The sequence below is a fragment of the Chiroxiphia lanceolata genome, chromosome 3 (genome assembly GCF_009829145.1).
Source record: "Chiroxiphia lanceolata isolate bChiLan1 chromosome 3, bChiLan1.pri, whole genome shotgun sequence".
In the NCBI taxonomy this organism is placed as follows: Eukaryota; Metazoa; Chordata; class Aves; order Passeriformes; family Pipridae; genus Chiroxiphia; species Chiroxiphia lanceolata.
The window spans coordinates 30,858,182-30,881,193 of NC_045639.1; the positions used below are offsets into that span (position 1 = coordinate 30,858,182).

Here is a 23,012-nt window from a genome sequence, read left to right on the forward strand (position 1 = left end):
GTTTAAAAGAAAAGTCTTTATTTTTCTGGTTACCATTTATTCTCTTTTCCTTCCATTGCCTCCAAATTGATTTTAATATTTGTGACATTAGATATAAGCAATTTAATAATTTTACATGTTTACCCATAGGAAAAGAACTGCATGAGTGGTTATTGTTCTTTGGTTAAGGAACCACTTGAAAGACCTAAATTCAGTAGCTCAGTAAATATATTTCTGTCTTCTGCAGTCTGTTCACCTGCTCACGAGTTTTAGTAGTATATTTCATAAACATGTCAAAAATAAGTTACTTTCATATTGTAGGAGAACAAGAACAACATTTTAACAAAATAATAAAATTTTCTTTGGGCTGTGGCACTCCAGCCTGATGGTAGTCTTTCAGTGAGCAAATATCTGGCTAATTAATTTAACTGGTGCAATATTGCGAATATTGCAATATTGCTGTTCTGAATTTAACAGTTCTCCTGATTGCTTATTAAATCATCAAGAGAAATGAGGTAAATACCAAGTGATGCATGTGGTTTTACTCTACAACTAAAACAAATTTCCCCCCACGCCTCTCCAAAAAAGAGAACAAGCAAGGACAAGCAATAATTACATTAAAGTAGTTTTCTGTCTTAAATGCTCTGCCTTCAAAATAACCATAATTCAACTCTTCTCACAGGAACTTGAGTTTCTGGAAGTTTTGTTATCTTGGTCCAGATATTGGAAGTCACTGCCCTTCTCTTTTGCTGCTGAGCTGTGTAGGAGTGTTTGTGCAACTTAATATAGACCTACTTGTAATCCAAATTTATGATCTCCTTTCGTCATGTTATCTATTATTTCCTGTAAAACACAATTTGATTTAAAAAGAACTTGACTATGAAGCTTACGAGATTGAATCTGCTGCACTGTCCATGTTTGATGAACAGTCTCATAAATAATGTTTCTTTTGTCCTTTATTTTATAGCCCAGTTCAGGCCTACAGTATTTAGGAGTTAGGTCTTTAATATGCTGGTATGTATAAGCAATGAAAATTAGAGACACTGATTAACAGAGGTGGCAAACACATATATGTGCAGCAGATGATACGGCTAATTGATATCATGTCCGATTTTTCCCATAAAAGACACAACTTGGTGAATATAGAAGTAATTGGTTGTTACTTTCACTGATCTGTCTCACATCAGACATTTGTTTCACCAACATGAAAAATGTGTCTTATAATTTCCAGTGAGGCTTCTCTTCTATTTCATAGTGACTGATATATATTTCATGTAAATTTGAGTCTTCATTAATAATTTCTAAAATGCAGCCAAGGAATGATCATAGTTAAAAAGTTTGGCTAAGCTGTGTGTTGTCAGGAGCAGAACAGATGTTGCACACTTTATTTATGTCATAAAGGAATGCCAAAGCAGTCAGAACTGACATTCCACTAGTTTGAGTGTAATTATTTATTTTTTTTTTAGAGGTTTTGCTCCTGCAAACATTGCTTCTACTGTTGAACAATTTAAGTTGATGTTTCTTCTAAGTGACATAGTAACTGTTGGCGTGGCATCTGTAAATCTGTAAATCACTAGGTAGTACAGGGATATAATAACTGTATCCTCATCTTTTTAGTTAAGGAACCAGTTAACAAAACCATTCTTTTCTCAGATCTAACCTACACTTGAATATTAACACTAAATGGTATATCATAAATGTTTAAAATTTATAAGGCAGACTTAGCTTAATGAATTACCTCACATTTCAGCATTCCAAAATTGCGTAGCCAGTTTGAAATTGAGCTGGCAATACTTTGCATCAATTTTCTAACCACCTCCACCTTCAAATCTACACAGAATTGATTCCATAGGTATGAATTTTTAAATCATAAAAATATTGATGAAAAAGATGTATTCTATCATTTTTATGTTGCCAATGCTTAGCTGATTTCATTTGAGTATTGCTTAGTACCTTTCTGGTATAATTTTAATGTAATAAATGGTAGGGTTTCTTCCATATATTGTTGGATGTATTGTTCTAATACTTTTAAAGTGTTTCTTGGTCATATTGTATATAGTCTGATTCCAGGCTAGATCTAGACAGCACTTACTATATTATCTTTGGAGCAAGAAGTAATTACTGCATGCTAAAATCACGGACTGGTTGAACGTGAGAAGCTGGGGAAAATGGAAAACATTCTCAGATTTCATTGAGCAGGACTATCTCGTATTTTCTTCTGTTTCTTCAATATATTTAAAAATGTGGAGGCTGTAACGTATCTATATATTGAAGCCTAAGCTAAATTGACCCAAAGTCATGAAACTACATAAGAACATAGGATGATTCAAAGAAAACGAATCCTGTTTAAGATTATCTGTATTTTGGATAGAATCTGTCTCCATGTCACACCAGCCTGGAAGGTAAGCAGAGCCAGCTCATGTCTGCTCTCTAAATCCTGTGACCAGTTCGGGCTAGAACCAGACCTTCTGAGGAACAATACTTTCTCCTCTGTTTGTAAGAGCTACTTTTTTTCTGTAAAATTGAATTTATTAGAGTCCCATTTTATGTATTGAACGAAGATAGCATAAAGATAAATGGAGGTGATATTTGCATTTGGGTGGGGTTTAAATACAGAATTCTTTACATCGAAGTCTTACTATTTTCTTCTACCTTGTTTTTTATTCATGTCCATTATGAGATCAGGTGTCATTGCAGATTTCTGCATATGTAGGTGAGTTCTAGGAAATAGAGCTGTTTTGGGTTGAGGTCTGACCTGAAACGAAACCAGGCAAGCCAAGTTCAGATTTGAGAACTTTGGTGGAACTAGAAATGCATGCAATGCGAAGATGGAGATTCATGCAAGTTTATCTGAATTTGGGTTTTTTGTTGTAAGAAAATAAAAATTGGAAACCAGTGGTGAAGAACAAAACATTTGTAAGCTCATTATTCTTACCTGTGGAATACAAAATATCAGACTGTGCAAGTCTCACTTATGTTCCAAAGCACATCAGTGTTAATTTGGTTAAATATGCTGAGAAATTGGATGCTTGGTTGATATACTTCTTATGTACAGTACACAAGCAATTACATGTGCTGTCTAAGTATTGCGTACCAATATTTTTAGCCACTTGAATGCTCCACCATGAAATATCTTGAAGCATGTTTTAGCACATTACAAAGAGAAGTGTGTTTTCAGACTGCTACCCTGTTGGCTGTATTTGCATTAATTGCAAAGGTGAAAATGTTTGTTACTGTACAGGCTTTGCAGGCGTTACATGTACTTTTGCTACTAGAGTTCAATGATTTTGTCTTGTGTAAGTTTTTTGTTTGATTTGTCACTCTTGCTTTCAATATTTGCAGCAGGGATTTCCTTTGTTATGCTATAGACTTTACCAGACTTTCCTGTCTAAGAGTGGGAAAACTTTTCTTCTGTCAAAAGACAGATATGCTTTTCAAGTTTGTTCTGGCTTAATTCCTTATTTTATATATTTATTTATGTTCACTGTTTTTCCACATGATTTAATGCTGGCAATAGATTTTTTCCTCCTTGTTTTTTCTGTCCTCCTACCATGGGACTGTTGATTCAGCTGTGTGAGCCTGAAGGATTATATGTTTTAGGGAGTTGTCAATAAATGGAGTTTAGATGGTGTTGAATAGCACTGTTTCCTTTTCCACTAAAAGACAAACAGAATATCTTCAAATGCCCTTGTGTGTTAGGCTGTACCTCATGCATCTTTGTGGCAGTGATTGGAATGTGAATGTTAGTGGTTTTTAAGCAGTTAGGGGAGATATAAAGTATGTAGCACTAGCACTGGTGTCTCATACCAAATGCTCCATGAAGGAAAATGGAATTCCAAGTTCATAAGAGCACATTTTTTGCCTATTTGATTTAGTTCTTTGAGTTTGCTGTTGCTGTTCTTAGGTTGCTTTTATAGTAACTTAGAATGGGTATCAGTGCAAAATACCAGTTAGTTTCCATTATCTCTCCTTATTTAGTCTTCTGTCTCAATATTCTCAACAGATTGGAATCTGTGCTTAATATATTTTAGAGTTTGTCTGTATCTTACTGGTGTTATTATAATGAAGCATTAAAATGACCTCTAGAGTATGCATATTTTTATATTTTGACACATATGTCCTAAGCACTGTTCTGATGTAGGCAGATGAGCTTTGGTATTAGTAGTCCTCCAGGGTATCTGCAGCTGAATCAGTGGTATGCTCTGCAGCAGCTGTTATCTGAATTAAATGTGTCAGCTGTACAAATGTAAAGAGCAGAAGTAAAACATAATTTAGTTGTTCAGAAACATGAGTATTTGTGGCCACAATAGAGTACACATGTCATGGTTTCGTGTAAATGTGAAGAATTGCTCTGGGAAAAATGGGGGATAGATGAGGGCTGTTGCCATGCGGGTGCCTGATTAATCCACCCAGGGAGTCCATTCAAATTTTAGAAGTTTAAAATTCTACCAAGCTCCAGTAGTTGTTTTCCCTCTAGTTAAAACAATTTTCTTGTAAGTGTGGAAAAAAAAAACAAACCCAACCAGATTATTTTAGTATTCCCATTCTGGGAATTTTAGGGCCATGTGTAGCATGACTAACTGTGGCCAGAGAAATCTGTGACATGTGGGTGAAACTCTTATAGCATTTATACTTTCAGTATCCATTATTCTCAAACAGAGCCAGAAAATAAAATAAAGGGGCAAAATTATCATGCTGCATTCCTGTTCACCTGCCAGGAAAGTGCTTTTAAACACCATAAACTGATCAAGGTTTTCTCTTTTCAGAATGATTCAGAGGGTTTTTTTCTGTCTTCCCCTCAGTCTTAGCAGTTGAGTCTAAAGTCCATTAACAGTGGAGCTAGTCCAGCCATTGGATTGTGATTCTTTTACTCTGCAATCACACAAAGATTCATAGATAACTTTGTGTTTTATAAACCTACTTTGCTGCTGACAGGAATTTGAACAATTTCTAATCTCACCGAAAAAACAATCAAGAAGTTTGCTCTAGTGTTACAATTTCATAACACAAAAAATCCAAACAAATCAGTTTTAAAGCTAATTATGAAGCAGTTTTCTGTGTTCCTATTAATATTGTTACTTTGTTTATTCTCTAAACTCTTTAAAGCAAGGAAGCATAACTGAAAGATGTCAAAGTATCTCTCCATTAGTAATGCTCTGTTGGTTAGCCGGGAGTGTGTTTTGTCCAAGCAGCACAACTCAATCAATACCCCTCTTGCCTGAGAGAGACGAGGGAGTCTCTGTGGCAAGCCAGCCTCCATGTACACTTAAAAATATTCCAGGATTTTTCCTGTATTTAATTGAATTTTTTGCTTCTGAGGCTGGAGAGAACAAGAACAGTTAACCTTGTCAAATCCTGGACGTTACCTGTGTGTTTAGGGTTCATTAGGGTTACCTGTGCTTGTGAATTGACAAAAGAAAGTAATCTGGTTCACATGGGCATGTCTGGGGAAAGAACTGCTGCTTCCCTGCCTGTCAACCAAGATTCCTGTGATGGTCTTTGCAGGCACTTGGCACAGTTATGTAGTCTTAAGACGTAGGTTCAACTTCTTTATGAAGAATAAATATTTTCTTCAATTTTGCTACTTTATGTTTTCTACATAGAACAATTTTCGGGAAATTTGCTACTGTGATAATTAATTGATCCATGAGTTAATATTAATTAGGGAATAGCATTTAATTCTTTTTTGTTGCAAGTCATGATAATTAAAATTTCTAAATGAAATTTGGAGGTTGAACATTAGTACACTAAATAGCTATGAGAGTTGCTTTATTGTTTAAAAAAAAAATCACAGGACTGAAAAATGTCTTGATACAGATTCAAATTGATCTGTTGAGAAACACAAGCAAAAATGATGCTGTTGGGGAATGGCCATGATATTGGAAATATAATTATACTATGTAAGTGAAAGATTGTTTTATACCACAGACTGAGGATATTGGTTAAGATTCATACATTCTGATACTCATTGAAATGAGTTAATTCCATACAAAGTTTTCTGCTGTGTGGGTAACCCATTTTGTGGGGTAGTGGTATTTGGTTCAGGTAGTTTTCTGTGTTGCTTGTTCAGCATTTATTGAGATGGTGTACAATATTCCTTTTAAGATTTTTCAAAAAGTATAGTAAAAAGTATAGTAAGAACTGTTGAGTCTCTTCAGAAAATGCAGAATTGGACTGAATTGAGGTTAATGGTTGCTCATGGAAGGTGAAGCCTTTAGGGTAATGCAGCAGGTGAGTAGGTCACAGTGTTCAAGAGCAGCTCTATTCGATTTGCAATTAGAGTGTAGAAGTGTAAGCTATACAACTAGGAGTGAAACCCAGAGTTAGTTTTGTTTCATAATGTTTGAATGTTCAGAGACTTTTTTTTTATTATTATTAATAAAAGATACACCAACAAAGAGATTGATATCCTACACCGAGTGCTAGAATTAGAAACAGTCATAATAAAATGGAATTAATTTTTGACTGCTGAAGAAAAGCCTGACTGATTTGCTGTGTTTGTCCTGACTGTATGAAATCTTTCACAGTGCTGAAAATTTGTTGGTGAAAGGATTATTATTTTTATTATTATTATTTAAAGCCTCCATGAGCACACATATGCACTAACAGACCATTTCTGAAGCGAAGATCCCTCACTTTACTTTTCTTGGCAAATTAATCCAGAAAGATTTTTAACAGATTTCACATCTCTTTAAAGATTTTTTTTTTTCTTAAATTGTGGTGTAACCAGCATCTCGATTAAATGCAAACTTGCTGTGAAATTTGTAGTCTTTTTACTCTTTTTCTTTTTTTAAACAGTTACTCAGTTCCTATAGGTCTGCACATTTTAGTCCAACTGAATCAGTTACATTTTAGTGCACAGAAGTTTATCATGTTTAACTTGTGCTATTTACCTTTTTTTTTTTTTTCCCTGTAGGTATATTCGAATTGTTGGAACCCACAACACAGTGAACAAAGTTTTCCATATTGTGGCATTTGAATGCATGTTCACGAACAAATCCTTTACTCTTGAGAAAGGTCTGATAGGTAAGAGATGAAACTATTTTCCTTTTACATGAACTGTTGCGAACACTTGTCTTTTAAAGCTGACCATCACTGCACTCTTGCTCCTGTTTCCACACAGAAATCTCTAATTTGAGTTAAACAATGCTGTAAGCATAGAATTAGTTGGGCAATCCTTGTAACTTCTTTGAAATTCCAGTTTTGTGGATTAATTAATGATGCTGCAGGAATGCTGAAGTTCAAATTAAATCAACTGCTGCTGACAAAGCTACTGGTAATTGAGTCACTCTGTGCTGACAGTCTAATTTTTCGTTGCATGTCATAGTATGGTTGCTCTTTCCTCCCACTCAGTTAGCCCAAATTCTTTTACAAGAATGGAGTAACCAGAGCTATTTATTGTAGTGAAGATGGATTTGGGCATTTAGGGACTCATATATAGCCTAGTTTCAACTGCTGAAAGTAAACTCTCATGTGTTGATTTTCCCCCAAAGAGTCGTAGACATGCTTAGCCATGGCAGAACGTTATATTGGCTACTATTATTCTCAGAACACCATGTTGATGGAACTCTGTTAGCTCTGGACATCTCATATAATACTGATTTAAGTACCTTGACATTACTTAAGGTAGAAATCCCCAGCAGACCAACACTACTGAATGATAAAATATGTCACAGTAATATCTAATACCAATTTTTTTTTAATAGTTCAGAGTGGCTTGTGTGCTTTCTTCCATTTATACTCATGGAATTCAGATCCTGAAGTTTATTGGAAAGAGTATTATGTGCCTTTTAGTAGTTGTCTAGATGAGATTTTACCCAGTTTATTAATTCTGACATGAAATTGAGAATTTCAGCAAAATTCTCAGAGTTCATGCTGATTTGAAATATATATATTTAAAGTATGCACTTACGACAGATGGAAAGGAAAACAGTTTTCAAAATAGGATGAGACATGTTTATTTTTTTTCCTGAGAAAACTCTAATATTTACCTGTGAAAAACTGAGGTACAGCTCTTTTCAGCCTGTTCCCTATGCATTATAAAAAGGCATTGCATGGTTACACTTGATCTCATGATGTTTGATGTGAAATTTCATAATGTTTCTTTGGAAGCATAGAATAAAGTAGCCTGGCAAATCACACTTTACTGTTTTTTGTTATGTAGCTCCAAATTGCATAAGCTGTCCAATAATGCAGATCAAATCAATCTTCTTTGTTTTAGGCGGTTTGCAAGTAGCATTGCATCGCAAGTAGCATTGCAATTGCTACTGACAAGAAAATAGAATAAGCAGTAAGGAAGAACTGTGTTAAAAGAAAACATCTACCTTCAGTAAGCTTGTTAGCAGAGAAACAAAGTATTTGAAGTTTATTAAAATTTTTAAGTTAAATTTCCTATTTAGCACTGCCATATGCAAATTTTTAAAAACTTCAGACAAAATCGGTTACTGTGTGCAAGTAGCTGTTGCATATGTATGGATTTGATATCAGATTATCAAACTTAATTAGCAAACGCTTAATTTAGGACTCAACATATTTGCTTTCCTTTTTTTTGTGTTAACACAAAGTTTGTTTGTTTGTAACAGTAGGCAAGGCAGTGAATCCATGCATGTTTGTGGAAGTGTACTTATACTGTAATTGACTCATCCTTCATAGACTCAATTATATTTCCTGGTTGAGTGATCATTTGGTGAGATGAACTATTGATCTGCTTTAGCATTTCATAATTTTCAGAGGTAATCTAGGGTGTGGAGACTTCACATGACTTTATTAAAATTTCTCCATTTTTGAAAACATTTTTGTAGTTACAGAATCTTACCGGTAAATAGGGTTTGGACAGCATAATACTATCCATTGGTATGAATGGGGATCAGTGGAACTACGCTATTGTTCAGTGTGGGTCATAAGCTGTTATACATGTAAGTAATTTGAAGTGACCAACAATAAGGAAAGAGAGGCCTTATTGTTGCTTTTTATATTTAAGGGATGGTAGTCAATACAATTAATAGAAAATTAAAAGTAAGAATTTAGTGAGTAGTTAATTGAAAGCAGGATGTGGACTGTCCTCCAGTTGTAAATGAGGCAGCAACAGTTGGATACATGACCCTGAAGAATTTATGGTGAGAAAGGTAGAAATGAGAAGAGTTCGGGGTTAGTTGAGAGCAGTCCAGTTGTGAAAGAATGCAGGGGCATAATGGCTGTTCCACCAGAATTTATGGCTATCAGTATTGCCTATTCAAAAATATTCTCAACAACTTTGATCCAGCAAAGTAACCTTATATCCATTTAGTTCTTTGTTTTCCATACCTCTGATGATTACCATAAGGTACCATATTGTCTGGCTCCTGTGATCAAGCAGACTGTCCAAGGTCCACTTCTGTAAAAACTCTGTAGAACTACCAGTGGTGTAGTTAGCACAGATTTATTTTATTGCTGTGATGAGAATTTGTAATGTTTATTTCTGTTTCTGCAATGATGGGCTAGGGTAAAGTGAACTGAAAGCAGTTAGGAAAGTTCCACGAAATATATGAAAGTATAGTATTCAGAGTAGGTTGCTTTTAAGCTTGATTCAGTGTAGAAGCTTTCATCTTCAACCCTTGAAAAGCAGTTCATTGGGTTCATTGCTTATCCCATATGATATTAAATATGGTATTAAATTAGGTTAGAACGAATAACAGCTGCTGTTTCTATAAGCTGTTTTATTAAAAGAATGAAATATTGGTCAGCCCTTGAAGGCCATATGGCCCTTTTCAGAAAGACTTTGTGACCCTTACTTGTACCAAAACAACACTGAAGATAATATGCAGAGACTTTGCTGTTTGAAAACTCATTCCAAAGAAATAAGGCCTCTGAGGTATTTGTTTAGGGATCTTATGTGGAGACTTCAGAATAATTTTTTATTTTTTTTTTGAAAGCTATCCAACTTGATCAGAAAGCTGTAGGCAAAGAGGGTAATTTTTCAGCCATATTATTACTGATACATAGTATTTATGTAATGGCTGTCACTGTACAGTGACGATTAGAAGGCTGGTAAACAAATAATAAAAATGAAGTGCTGTTTCATGATAACAATTTTATGTTGTTGTGTTTTTGCATACAAGGTTTTAATGAAAAATTATTAACTTGATATATTACATTTAAAAGTTAATGTGGAAGATGATTTATGCGGTTACTTTACACAGTACTGGATATGGTATCAGCATGACCCAATGGTAGCTGAGTAGTAGTTTTGAAGTAAAATTAGCAGAAAATTCTCTTTCTAGCACTGTGTGGTGTTTTAGTGTTGGTTTATGCTTTGCTGTCTCGTGGAATGAGGCAAGTGACAGAAATTAATTCAATCACATGAAATTATTCCCCAATGCAGATGTTAGGGTTGAGTTGTAATTTTCTCTTTGGCATAGTATTATCTCTAAATGTGTGAGTTAACAGTTTTACATATTAAATTCATGATATTGGCATAACTTTAATTTAACAAGGATGTAAATATTTTTTAATCTCAAATTCATAGTGCTTGCTTTTAATAACTTCTGCTTGTAACATTTTGAATGGTCTTTAGACACTAATATTTAATCTGGAATGCAAAACAAAAGAATGTTTTCACAAGCAAGAGACATACTCCTTTGGAGGTAAAAGCAGTACTTGGTGTGTTGTGATGTGTGTCTGCCCAGTGGCAAGAAGTTAGAACAGCTTCTGTGCAATACCTACTTTGGTTTCTGGGATTTTTTCCCCACCTAAATATAGGAAACAATTCATCTTTTCTGCCTCAAAGGGAAAAATTTGATAACCTAACTTAGTCCTTTAATCACTATTCAGTGCTGAGGGACAGTCAAGGACTATGTGGGTGTGTGAGTTTGACCAACCTACTGGCCAATTTTGAGCCTGGCTAAGGTCATAGGAAGTGCAATATGGGCGGCTTGTACATGAAGTAGTGTTTGTCTGTAGTCTGTCTCAGTCTATCAGACTGTCTTCTAACTTCTACATTACAGATGAAAGGGAGAACAGTGAATAATGACTGAAAAGCAGAAGATGGATATAAAGCAATGGAATGTCCTTGGTCACCCTTTGGGGAATGCTGTTCAGCACTTATGAATCACTGTGAACCTTCTTTTTTGTGCTGTTCAGTGCCTCAGGAGAACTTGTTTTAAAAGGGAAAAAATATGAATAAACATTCACTGTCTTTGGCAGTTATTTGAAACAAAACAAAAGTAAAGTAAATGTGTAACAGAGAGAAACCAGTCATATCAGTTTCCTAGTGTGTGGTTCAGCTCTGTAAAAGATTGCTTTGTCTCTCTCTAAGGAAGCAGTGAGAGATGCTATTTTTGTGTCTAGTTTAATGTTGACTCCACACAAAGCTATCATATTTTGTTTTTTTCTCTTTTAAAAAGGTTAGCATTCTTCCAAAATGATGCAGGCTTACCCAGCAGTGTAAGTCAGCTCTGCTACAAGCATAGCCTTAGGAAATTATGAAAATTTGAAGATGATCTAAATACTGCGGGGATTTTTTTTTTCCCCTCTTTCTACAAGGACAGTCACATGATTGGTTTAGTTACTGGTATCCGTTTTTCAACAGAGTTCTGTTCATATGGTTCCAGTTCCTTTTTTTTTTACTTTTTCTTTTCTTTCTATTTTCAGTGCTGCAACAAGGGATATGTACTTCGTAAAACAATTGTTATTTCTGAAAGCCTTCTTCAGGCATAATGTTTAATGAAAGAGCCCTCTAGCAGCGTATTGGTTGGGAATTAAAAGTATGGCCAGTTTAATGACTTGAATGCTTTTCTTCTAATTTATTGGATCAGAAATCATGAGCTCTAGCAGATATCATGTGAAAAATCATCCTTCTCTGAAGTTTTTTCAAATCCATAGACAAATATTAATGGGGTCTTCTTTTCCAGATAAATATGGCTTGCAGAAAGCGTTTCACTGAAACAGGTGGAAATGCTTGTTGATATTTGTTGATATTTCTTAAGCTCTTGATTTCTTGATTAAGGATTCAGATTAAATGTAGCAATTCCATCAGTAAGTTTCAGCTCAAGAAAATAAAAACAAGTGTGTAGAAGGAGAGACTGGACTTTGTGACAATAATTTTAATTAACTGAAAAGTCTGTAGATTTCGTATTTTATTCTACCGTGTAGCAAATAAACAAAAGCAAATTCATGAAGATTAGACTTAACAAATCTTTTGGCATGTTGAAAATAATGACAGCAAAATGCCCAATATCCTTTTATTCAAAACAATATGATCAAACCCTGAAATAATATTTGCATCTTTAATTATTATTTTTGTTTAGTATCAGCATTGTATTTTCTAGCCATCACTTTCTTGTGAGGAAATTTATACCAGCTTACTAGATGTTCAGGTGGAGAAGGAATGCAGTTTCACAGTTAAATACAAAGCAATTGAAAGCTGTACATTTAACAGATATCATCATGAGAGGAAAATCACTTCTTCATATTAACTAAAACAGAAATTTATTCATTCCGGTATAATTTTTTGTTCCGAATTTCTTCAAAGTGATGATTTTGTAAGTTTCCAAATAGAATTGAGTAAAATGAACAGTTGTGTTGCTGTTATGATCCAGTTATTAAAATTATTAGAAATTAAAATTATATAGAAATTATTAGAAATGCACCCAAATTTAGGTGCAAACAAGACCAGATGCCGAAGTCAATATTATGAGTTTTATTTAATGGTAAATGTGAGGCAGAGAAAGAGAGATAGAAAGAAATAGGAAAACGGAGGCAGGGGAAGAAAAAAACAGAGAGAGATTAAAATAGAAAAGGTATCACCACTGTGGAACCCAGCAGTGTCCCATCGGTCCAGTCCTTCTGCTCTTTATGGTGATGAGGGTCCTGAAAAACATAGCCTCTAATGGATTAATATATGTTCAGGAGATGCCCAGGCACCTCCCCTGAGGGTCGGAAGGAAGCTTTGCGGTCTTTTGGGACAGGCACTGGATTTGTTGCCTTACTTGATTCACATGCAGTCCTCTGGTGGTAGAGAAGGCCTCAGGAATAGTTGGGGGTGGCTTTGGGGGTCTTTGATGGTTTATGACCCCTTATCAGCTGCCTTTCATGTGAGTGTCCCATGTGTACATGGTCTTCCCAGAACAGGGGTGTTTACTCCTTTGGTTTGGTGTGGAGAGATTTCACCATCACACACCCAAAACCCTTCTCCACCACCCCCTGAGACCAGCTAGGGCTGATTCTTAACACAAATAAATTCTTCTTTCCTGAACCTGGTTTACTTCTCCTCAGACTTGAGATGACTAGACAGCAGTCTTAGCTCAAGTCCCCAGTCACAGTCCAAATTCCAATCAGGAGACATTGGGAGGGGAGGGTGCTTGGTGGTCACAGACAGGCAGTTGCTTCTTTGCAGTTTGACAAAAGGTCTTTCTAGGATTTTGACGATGTTCAAGACATTACTGACGTTTCAGCCTATCACAGTTGCAGTGATACTTTAGCTGAGAACCTTTGACTGTTGTCTGGAGTGCAGTATAAATGTATTCAACAGTCCATAATACTTGAAATTGCTGCCTTCCTATTCTTCTGTTCCTTTCCTAATAAACAGAGAGACAGTAGATCTGCTGTCTCCCTGTTTGTTTTAGTAGTTGTTTTAAGGGTCATTAATGGCTGGTTTTTTGAACTGGTACAGAAACCCACTGTACTGTACTTCCTTCCTGTACTGCAAAAAGTTATTTGAGGATTTTCTGTTATTTCCCCACCCACCCACATTAGCCAGTTGATTGTAGTTCAGTTACAGTGGATGGACAGAAAGCAAAAGCTGACCTGTCCAGAATGGGAGAGAAAAGGGAATACCCTACGCTCAGATGTGGAAGGCAGTTGGCAGCAGCTGCATTAAATTTTTTTCTCAGTACTTCAGGGAAAAAAAAATTCCTATGAAAAATCAAGTATGCTAAAAAGAAAAAGCAAAAAGCTTAAGGAGTGATAAGTAAGTATGACTGAGGCTACAACACACTTCTGGTACATTTTGTCGTGCAGGATCTCTAAGGACAGTTGAATAACATATCTACCTTATCTTTAAATATAACCAGTATAGATGACCCTTAGGCCATGACTTGAAAATTACAATTCTGTACAAAAATACTATTACAAGCATTAAATATACTGCCAGATGTTCATTGCTCTATACTACAACATAAGACCAGGAGACAAGAAAGTAAGTTTTAATAAATGTTTGCTCCTGCTGTCCTGTAACCTCAATCATCTTTTCCTTTTGTTTGCTTACAGAATGTATATGCTTTACTCACACACATCTTTTCTGTTCCATAAAAGCAAATCAGACTTTTCAGGGCAAAACTGCTGTATGAACAGTGGGGGAAAAAGCAATTTCCATATTTGTAATCTCCTCTTTTGTTTTCTCTTACAATACTGGTTACTGTAAAAACTGGATAGCTGATAGATTTAAAAAAAAGTAGAAACAAGACTGTTGGGTTTGACAGTATGTTTTTGTAAACAAGTGACCTAAATTGAAGCAGAAATTCTAACGGGAAAAAGACAGAGAACCAGAAGACTTTAAAATACAGCAGAGAGCAGAGTCCCCACCAGATGGTATTTTTAATAAATTTATCAAGCAGATATAAAAGATGATAATGAACATCCGAAATAGGGAGTGGCAGACCCCCTAGAGAAAAGAAACAGTATGGAACATTCTGCACACTTCAATTAGTTGGAGTCACTTTCTAATTAGCTAATGTAGGGAAGACCACAGAATTATGTTAAAAACACACCAAGACAATTTCTGCGTGGTTGTTAAGAGTTTGACTAATCAGGGTAACATCTTCATAGGAGGTCATGGATTAGTGCAGAAATCTAGATGTGAGAAAGAGCGGGATGATGCTCAGAGGGCATGCAGGCAAAATAGTGGATGAACTGAGCTGCACTGCATTCAGTTAATACCTTACATTGCTCGGAGTGTGTCTGCAATATGCCATGGAGCTTCAACATGAACATTGATTTTGACACTTCATCTTTTACTCTTTTTTTTTTAATCAAGATTTTAATATCTTCCTCTTCCTACAAAAAGCAGCCATATGTAGAAGATGCTTTAAAGCCTATATAAAATGGATACTCAAAGAAGTTCCCTTACTCCTGGAGAGGAGGGTAAGAAAAGGAAGTCAAGGCAAACTTTATTTCAATGCTAGTACTTTTAGTTTGCATTGTTAGTCTTTGTTTTACTCAGATTGTTCCCAGTGAAGTACTTCTAATGTCTACCACCTGCTCCCCTACAAGAATTTGGGAATTGTTGAATGCCTCTCTTCAGCAGGGGATATGATAGGGGAATCAAGAGATTTCTGGAATAATAATGTGCTGGGTTTAGTAATTTTTTTATGAGCAAACAGAGATGATAGTACATTTGATAGCACAGTAGATTTTTCAGAAATGGTTGCTTTTCCACTGCCTTGGATTATTACTTGGCAACAAACTTGCACTTTTTCCTCCCAGGGTGTGTTTTACAGTGTTTTGTTTCGTTGGTGGTTGTCCTAAGATTATGCTCCTGACACCAGTAGCCCACTTAAAACACAGAATCCCAGCTCTTTGTGGAAAATTATCTCTTTTTTGCGTGCTGGAGACTCATACAATAGCTCTGAAGTTTCAAATAGCTATGTTTCAGTCATTTTCAGATGTTGTAGTATTTTAATACATATTTTACAGACAGCTATTAAAAGCATGTGATAAAGTTATCCGTGTACAGCAGGCTTAAAAATGGTGCAGGTTGTTTGTCCTTTATCAGAGGATGATACACAAAATCTCAGATTCTTTTTTAATACAGCCTGTGCTGAAAGAGTTCTTATTGTCATTTAGATGAACAATCAGTGCTTCTAACATTTTCCCTCCAAAAAACAAAGGCTCAACAGGCAATCTTGATTTTCACATGTTCAGAGGGCATATTTTTCAGCCTTGTTAATTTTAATTTTTTGATTGAGAGAGGGAATAGAGAGAGTTTTAGAAGCTGAGGAGGTTAGCTAGAAACTGAGCTTTTTAGGAAAGTGCTGGACGTGATTGGGGCATATAGCTTGGGGCATAAACCCAATAGTTTTGGGGGTTTTATGTTATCTGTCATCTTGCTGGAAGGTGACATTCAAAAAGCTTAGGATTCTCTCTGAATTACAATTGGAAAGTGCCATACTTGATCAAATGTTAACAAAGGGAAATAATATGTCATTTGAAAAACAACCGTTGAAGCACTTGTAAAACAGTGCTGGAAGAATACCTCCCTCTTACCGTGTGTTCCCAGAATAGCTGCTGTTGTCTTGATCTTTGAAATTGCTGAAATTATGTCAAGTTCTAACTGTATGATGAATTCTGTTTGATTTGAAAGGAGAGAGTAAACTACTTAGCATGGGTTGTAAATCAGATTAAGCAGGACTAAGTGAGTATAAGAAGAGCATTCCTTGGAAAGTTTTCTAGAAACCAACACTGAAGTTACATCCTTTGCTGAAGAATAACAATTCTGAGCACTACACTTTTTTTTATTGCCCAGTACCTTCTGTTCCTCTACTTCTAAAAATGCCTAGTAAAAGGTTATATCACCTTTTATATATTTTGATTTCTAACAGCAGTTTCTAGTCTAGAGTGTTAGATGATGCTGATGCATAGACCACAGTGTTGGATATGTACACTGATTGTAAGAGGGGCTGTAGAGGTGAAAGAGTTCATTATAGATGTTGCAGCATAAGGTAGCAGTTTAGCACTGGCCTGTGCAATTAGAATTGTAATCTGCCTTTTTTTTTTTAATTAAACTCCCTCCTTCCATTTTCCCAGGAATGCTTTTACTGATTTGAAAATTCTTTGAGTTTCCTAACTTGCTTGTTTTCCCTGTAATAATATTCCAGTAACTGCATATCAGGTGAATGAAAGAGGCCAAATTTGATAGTTGCAGTAGTGCCTTCAGCTTTCTTTGGTATAACAGTACTGCATACTGGCATTTTTTATGGCTGCTTATAGGATAGAAGAAAGAGTTATCCAGCAAGGATCTTTGATGACATTAATGGGGAGAGTATAATTCCATCACTCTGTCCTGAAGGGAAATCATTATCCTGTGTTCTGGCCCTCCTTTTTTCAAGAGGATGGGTTCGAAGTAGTTTATTTTATATTCTGTTGGAATATTATAGGGGTTTTTGTGGCATTCAGTCATACATTTTTCCTGTCTCTTGGCTGAATGAGAAATACTTGGCATTTGCTGTTCCATTGTCTTACAGACCTATTAGTCTCTCCTTTTCTCTTGTAGTCCAGTACGGATATTGAAGGATTTTATAAATATTAAAAAAAAATTCATTTTTTAAGCTTGGGGTGCAATTTCTCATCACAGACAGAGAGACTGTCAGAGGTACCAACAGGTACATGTTGAGAATAGTCTCCTGAGGTGTGAGACTTCAAGCCCCAGTTTTGAAGAATTTGAGTCCTGACTTCCTACAGCCCAGATCAGTGCTTTAAATTATCTCCCAATTTTTTCTTTGTCTCTATTCATTTGTTCTTTTGGCAGTAGAGAGGGAAGTTTCATCATGAAAACAGGAAGAAATTGTTTTAAAATTTCTAAACTTTTGCTGGACAAGATGTTTTTTCCCAGTTGTATTAAAAGAGTGCTTTCATATCACCAAGACTGAAATCCATATGTTAGTTTACCAGGCTATTCTGGGATCAGTGCTGTAAAAGTTGTCTGTACCACTTGTTCATAGTTCATGTTCTATGAGTTAAATTTCCTTCTGTTGATCATACTTTGAATTTTCTCTTTTTTAACCAATCTTTTCCCAACAATAAAGTCCACTGGTATCTGAGCTGTTTTCTGACTGTATTTCTGTCATCTTTATGTTTTTAATTCACAGTTCCCACTGAAAATGTTGCAACGATTGCAGACTGTGCCAGTGTGATTGAGGGTGTAAGTCGCAGTCGTAATGCCTTATTGAATGGAGACACAAAAAACTATGACTGGGATTCTGGATACACATGCCATCAGCTTGGGAGCGGCGCTATTGTAGTACAGCTAGCACAGCCCTACATGATTGGATCAATACGGTAAGAAGGTTTATTTTTCTCCAAATTAAAGGCCGCAGTGAAACTTTTAATAGAATATATGACATTTGGAAACAACATCAATTAGGGGACTAGTTTAGTCGTTGTAATTTGGCTTCTTACTTCCGTATGATAGGTGTGTTAAAAAATTAAATGTGTGAATTATTTGTTGAGATACAGCAGTGCAATTCCTGAAAATGTTGCATTACAGAGGCATAATAATAGTAACAGTGAAATTGTAAGATTAAAGTTATATACTTATGTTAAAATAGAATTTAATTACTATCTCACTTTTAGTTAAGTAGGTGCAATTCCTCTTATCCACTTCATTGTGAAAAGAATTTTATTGAACAAAATCATCACCTCCAGTCAGCCAGATTTCCTTTTCACTATACAATTAGTGCTAGTTCTTACTTGAACATGAATGGTATAATAAAGGTACAGTAACCTGACTATTCCTTTACAGTGCTGGATTAATGAATGTGTTTAGATTTGGATTGAAGTTCGTTGGGCTCTTTCTACAGCGAATGTCTGTATACATATGAAGATCAAACTTTTGGTTAACATAGATACTCAGGAAATAGATTGGAGAGTGGGATTTTTCAGAGGTGAAGACAAAAATAATCTTGCAAACTTCAGATTCTGACTAGGAGTGTTTGCGGTTTTTGTTTCATAAAATCAGCATGCAAAACCTTGTCTTTATGGCATCATGTTCTTTGTAAATTTAGAATACGTAGTCAGGGATGTAATTCGTATGCTTTGTGGCAATGAAAAAAAGGGAAAGATTTCTGAAGTTCGGAGTACCAGTGAGCAAAGATTGAAACCCCAGGTGAGTATGGCTTGCAACAGAGATCACGCACATAGGTACGTATTTCTAGGAGCTCAGTGCGGTCCGCCTGTTAGAGCTGCCTCTTCAAACTGACTGATGAACCAAGTGAGACTTGAAAGCTCTTTTGTAACTTCATAATTTCTGTTTTGTGCGGTTTGGGTTTGGCCTTTGGCATTGTTATGACGGATGTAAAACTTTTAAGATAAAGTTTAAAATCAAACATCCAGGCAAATCCGTAACCTAACAAAAGTAGTGTTTTACCTACGTGCTAGCTATAGATGTTATGCATAATCCAAGTTTGGCTTTGTTCTTGCTGAAACAAGTTGAATAAGTGTATTTGGAAACTTTCCACACTCAGTGTTTTATGCCTTTCAGTTTGATGTTTTTAACGTTCAATTAAGTATTGCATCTCAATTAGAAAACCAGGAAAATGCACTACTAACATTTCTTAAAATAGATAAATGAAACGTACTTATGTCATTTTCCTACCACTGTAAACTTAAAGCAGCAAAGGCTTTGACCACATGAAGGAGTAAGACAATAACCAATATTCATAGTTTCTCAGTTCATAATCTGTCTTCCATCCTTACTGTTTTCTGCTACATTTCAATTGGTGAATTGTATCATATTTTCCAGTCAGTGAAGAAAGTCTGACTTTCCTATGTTCAATACTATGCTAGTGTTTATTCTTAAGAGAAGATTTTTAATAAGTCTTATTATTAAATAGTGAGTTGGGTGAACTAGACTTTTGGTTGCCAAGAAATGATAATTATATAATCAGCAAGGGTGTAGAGCAAATTAAAAAAAATAACCCAAACATTACACAATTTAAAACTAATAGGCATTTAGTGATTTATGTGGTATTGCATTGTACAGCTACAAGATGAGAATCTCATCTTTCTCTGTCAGTTTTCCTGCATGTATAGTACAAACCAGATGAATAGCTTACTTTAAGAAAACAACGATGTTATCATCTGGGATATCTTTTGACAGAGGAGGCTACCTGCATTGCCTAGAGACAGAAATCTGCCTGTGGGTTTGGATTCTAAATGAATAATTAGGAATTAAAGTACATATCTTTTTAGTTCAGAAACACAAATGTGCCGTTGAATATATTTGTTTCAAAGAGGGTAAATACATGAGCCTTTGAAAACAGAGTGGTATCTGCTTTTAGTCTGTAGAAATCAGAATATCACTGGTGAGAGGCTCCAAGACAGAATATGTTACCATGACAACTAAATTCTGAGTATGAAAAAAACAAAAGAACTCTTGGTACTCAAATATGCCTTAGAAATGCACAGAGAGTTTAATGTTTTGAGAGTATATATTTGTGTGCATGCTTTCTGACAAAGTCATTCATTGTCCTAGAATCGTAGCACCCTTCACGTTGGAAGGGACTTGAGGAAGAAGACATCTAACCCAGCTTGTTTTGCAAAGGAGTGTAATCTATGAAAAAAGAACATACTACTCAGGGCTTTATGCACTCAGGTCTTGAAAACCTCCAAGGAAGGAAATTCCACAACTTCTCTGGGTAGCCCATGATAACCTGCTCTTAGGTATTGGCAAGTGCTGTTAGGTTCCTTCCCAAGCCTAGGCCTTCTTAGGCTAAACAAGCCAATTTCCACAGCCTCTTGCACAGTGTGCTCCAACTTCATGACCATTCTGATGGTCCTCTGCTGTAATTGTTCAGATCAGTCACTTGTATTTGGATCCAAAATGGGACTCAGTATGCCAGGTATGATCTAACAAGTGTCAAGTGGAGGAGAATCATCTCTTTCCATGGTTTAGCTGGCTCAGTTCCTGTTGCTACAGCTCCACATGCTTCATTGCTGAGAAGGCACATAGGCAACTTATGGTATCTTCTGTTCAATTTGACTCAGGAATGCTATGGGAGACTGTGTTGAAAGTTTGTTAATATTGAATACTTTTTCAGGTATTTGTATATAAATTTGGAGCTCTTGACTTACATATCAAAATTTACTCAGTAATTCTGAAAAGATGTAATGACAGTCAGTTCTCAGTAGTATTTCGTAATAGGGAAGACTTGGAAAACATGGAGGTTGGACTAGATGACCTTTAAAAGTCCCTTTCAACCCAAACTGTTCTATGATTCTGTGATTTTTTAAAAAAATAATTGTAACTGAATATTATCTTTTAGATTACAAAATTTTTTAAAAATAATTTAAGAGGTTTATTCTTTTATTAATACTCAGAACAGCTTACAAGATATTTGGAACAGTTAACAGAGAAAATGCTAGGTTAGGTAGTTTTTCCACATAGTTGCCTGTCTGGACACAAAATAACCTTCTTCTTTTCTTCTGTGAAAAGACCCTTTCTTATCAATGACAGTAAAAGTATTTAATTAGGAAGAGAAAGATAGTGATTGTTGTGTGCAACATACTAAACATATTTTAACTAATGGCTAAAACTTTAATATTGAAATGGCTGCCACATCACAATAACTCTCTAACTCTCCCTACATTTATCTGGAATAGAAATATAATACTATTGCACTATGGTCTTTGCCTGATTTTTCCTATGAATTTAAAAAAAAAAAGAAAGAAAACAAAACATAAAATGGGATTTGTTATGGTATGGAGGGAGACAGAATTATTCTGTAACAGTGGGTTTTTTTGTTAGAATAAATGGAAATATTTTGCGTCTTTAGAAAAGTAGTACATTAACCACTTATCCAAGTTTAATCTATTTGAAGACTTTATTGCTAATATGGTAGCTTTTCATATTCGGAGTAATTCTTAAATTAACAAACAATATCAATGAATTTTTACTTGTACCATCATAATGTACATCTCTTATGCTTTCTAATTTTCCATACCACTTCTGCTTAGGAAGCTTTTCTTTCTTTGCTGCTCCTTTTCTGTGTTTGTCTGACTTGAGAGTGAAATCATAGCTCAGAATGAATGATCATAGGAACACTTAGCAAATGTGCAGGAATTTTATCTCCTCTGTAAGATCCTGAAGGACTGGTTTCTTGCAGGATAACTACTGAAACATAAATATCTGCACAAAACTGAAGAGGTTTATAGACATCCAGAGGCAAAAATGCCAGAAATGTTGTATAAGAAAACTCCTCCCATGTGGTTTCGGGTTTTCTTTCTTTTTCTTAATCTTTCAAGAAGTGTCGCTACCTCATGTTTTAATTTCTGTCTTTTGGGTTTCTAAGGTGTGCGAGTGGTTTATGAACAAAGTATGATCAAATATTTATGCCATACATTTAAATAGTGACTTAATAGTATTCAGGAAACAGATGTTGTCCTGTCAGATGCACAACGAGTAGTGTTTGGTATTGTGCTAACACCTTGAGTACCTGTTTGAACTAAGCAGTGATGATCTTTTTTTACAGAAATTTAGGAATAAAAAGCAAACAGAGACAGCACAAAATGCTTGTAGGAACACAGAACATTCAATCATAGAGCAACACATGACATTTAAGGATATACTGTTTTAAAAAGGGCTGCAGCATCTTTTTATGTAACAGGTAGCCAATATAATCTGTGTCCCACACCTGTAATATGAAGTTTTATTTATATTTTAAAAGCTTTTGTTTTATAAAGTGAGGCATTGTCAACATGTGATGTAAATAAAGATGTCATATTAAATTACAGGCCTAGACTCTAGATTCCCAAAGAAGAAATATGTTTAAATCTCACAATGTTGCAGGGTGTAAGCTGGATAAATCTTCATTTGACTTTTCCTTCTTAATCCTGAGGGGAAGATTTACTAATGAGCTAATTTAACTTTTTATTCTAATATGGAAAGTCCTAAGAACATGAGCAATTTTTCTATAAACAGATGCATTTCCAGTGGGTATAGTTCTGACTTTTTGACTGGAGTATTCTTCTTCCTGTCAATTAATATCTATCTTAGAAAAACATAGCTTTTCTACAAAAGTAGCTTGGTAATTTGCCTGGAATGTATTGCAAATACTATTATACCTGGTGTAAAAAGTGGCCTTTGTGCTTTGTGTGCACTGGTGAATATTCACGTTGTCACCTGAAAGGTTTTCGCTGCTTATACAGAAAGGCTTTCAAGCAGAGTAAATTCCAAATAGGTTCTTTTGTCAGTTTCCCCAGTCTTTCCTAAAAAAGCTACTGGAGATGAAATAACTTTTCATTTTCTTTCACAAGCACTGAAGAAAGAAAAATTTACATTTAGT

The 23,012-nt window shown here is 35.4% G+C and overlaps 1 protein-coding gene across 2 annotated transcripts in view; it reads left to right on the forward strand.

Annotated features, from left to right (window-relative positions):
• The window catches only part of BTBD9 (BTB domain containing 9), a 118,726-nt gene that overhangs the window by 64,710 nt on the left and 31,004 nt on the right, over positions 1 to 23,012 (forward strand). For both annotated transcript variants that reach the window (XM_032684444.1, XM_032684445.1), the window contains exons 8-9: positions 6,896 to 7,005; positions 17,820 to 18,009. In XM_032684444.1, coding sequence (XP_032540335.1) covers positions 6,896 to 7,005; positions 17,820 to 18,009 — 300 coding nt within the window. The remainder of the gene's footprint in view (positions 1 to 6,895; positions 7,006 to 17,819; positions 18,010 to 23,012) is intronic.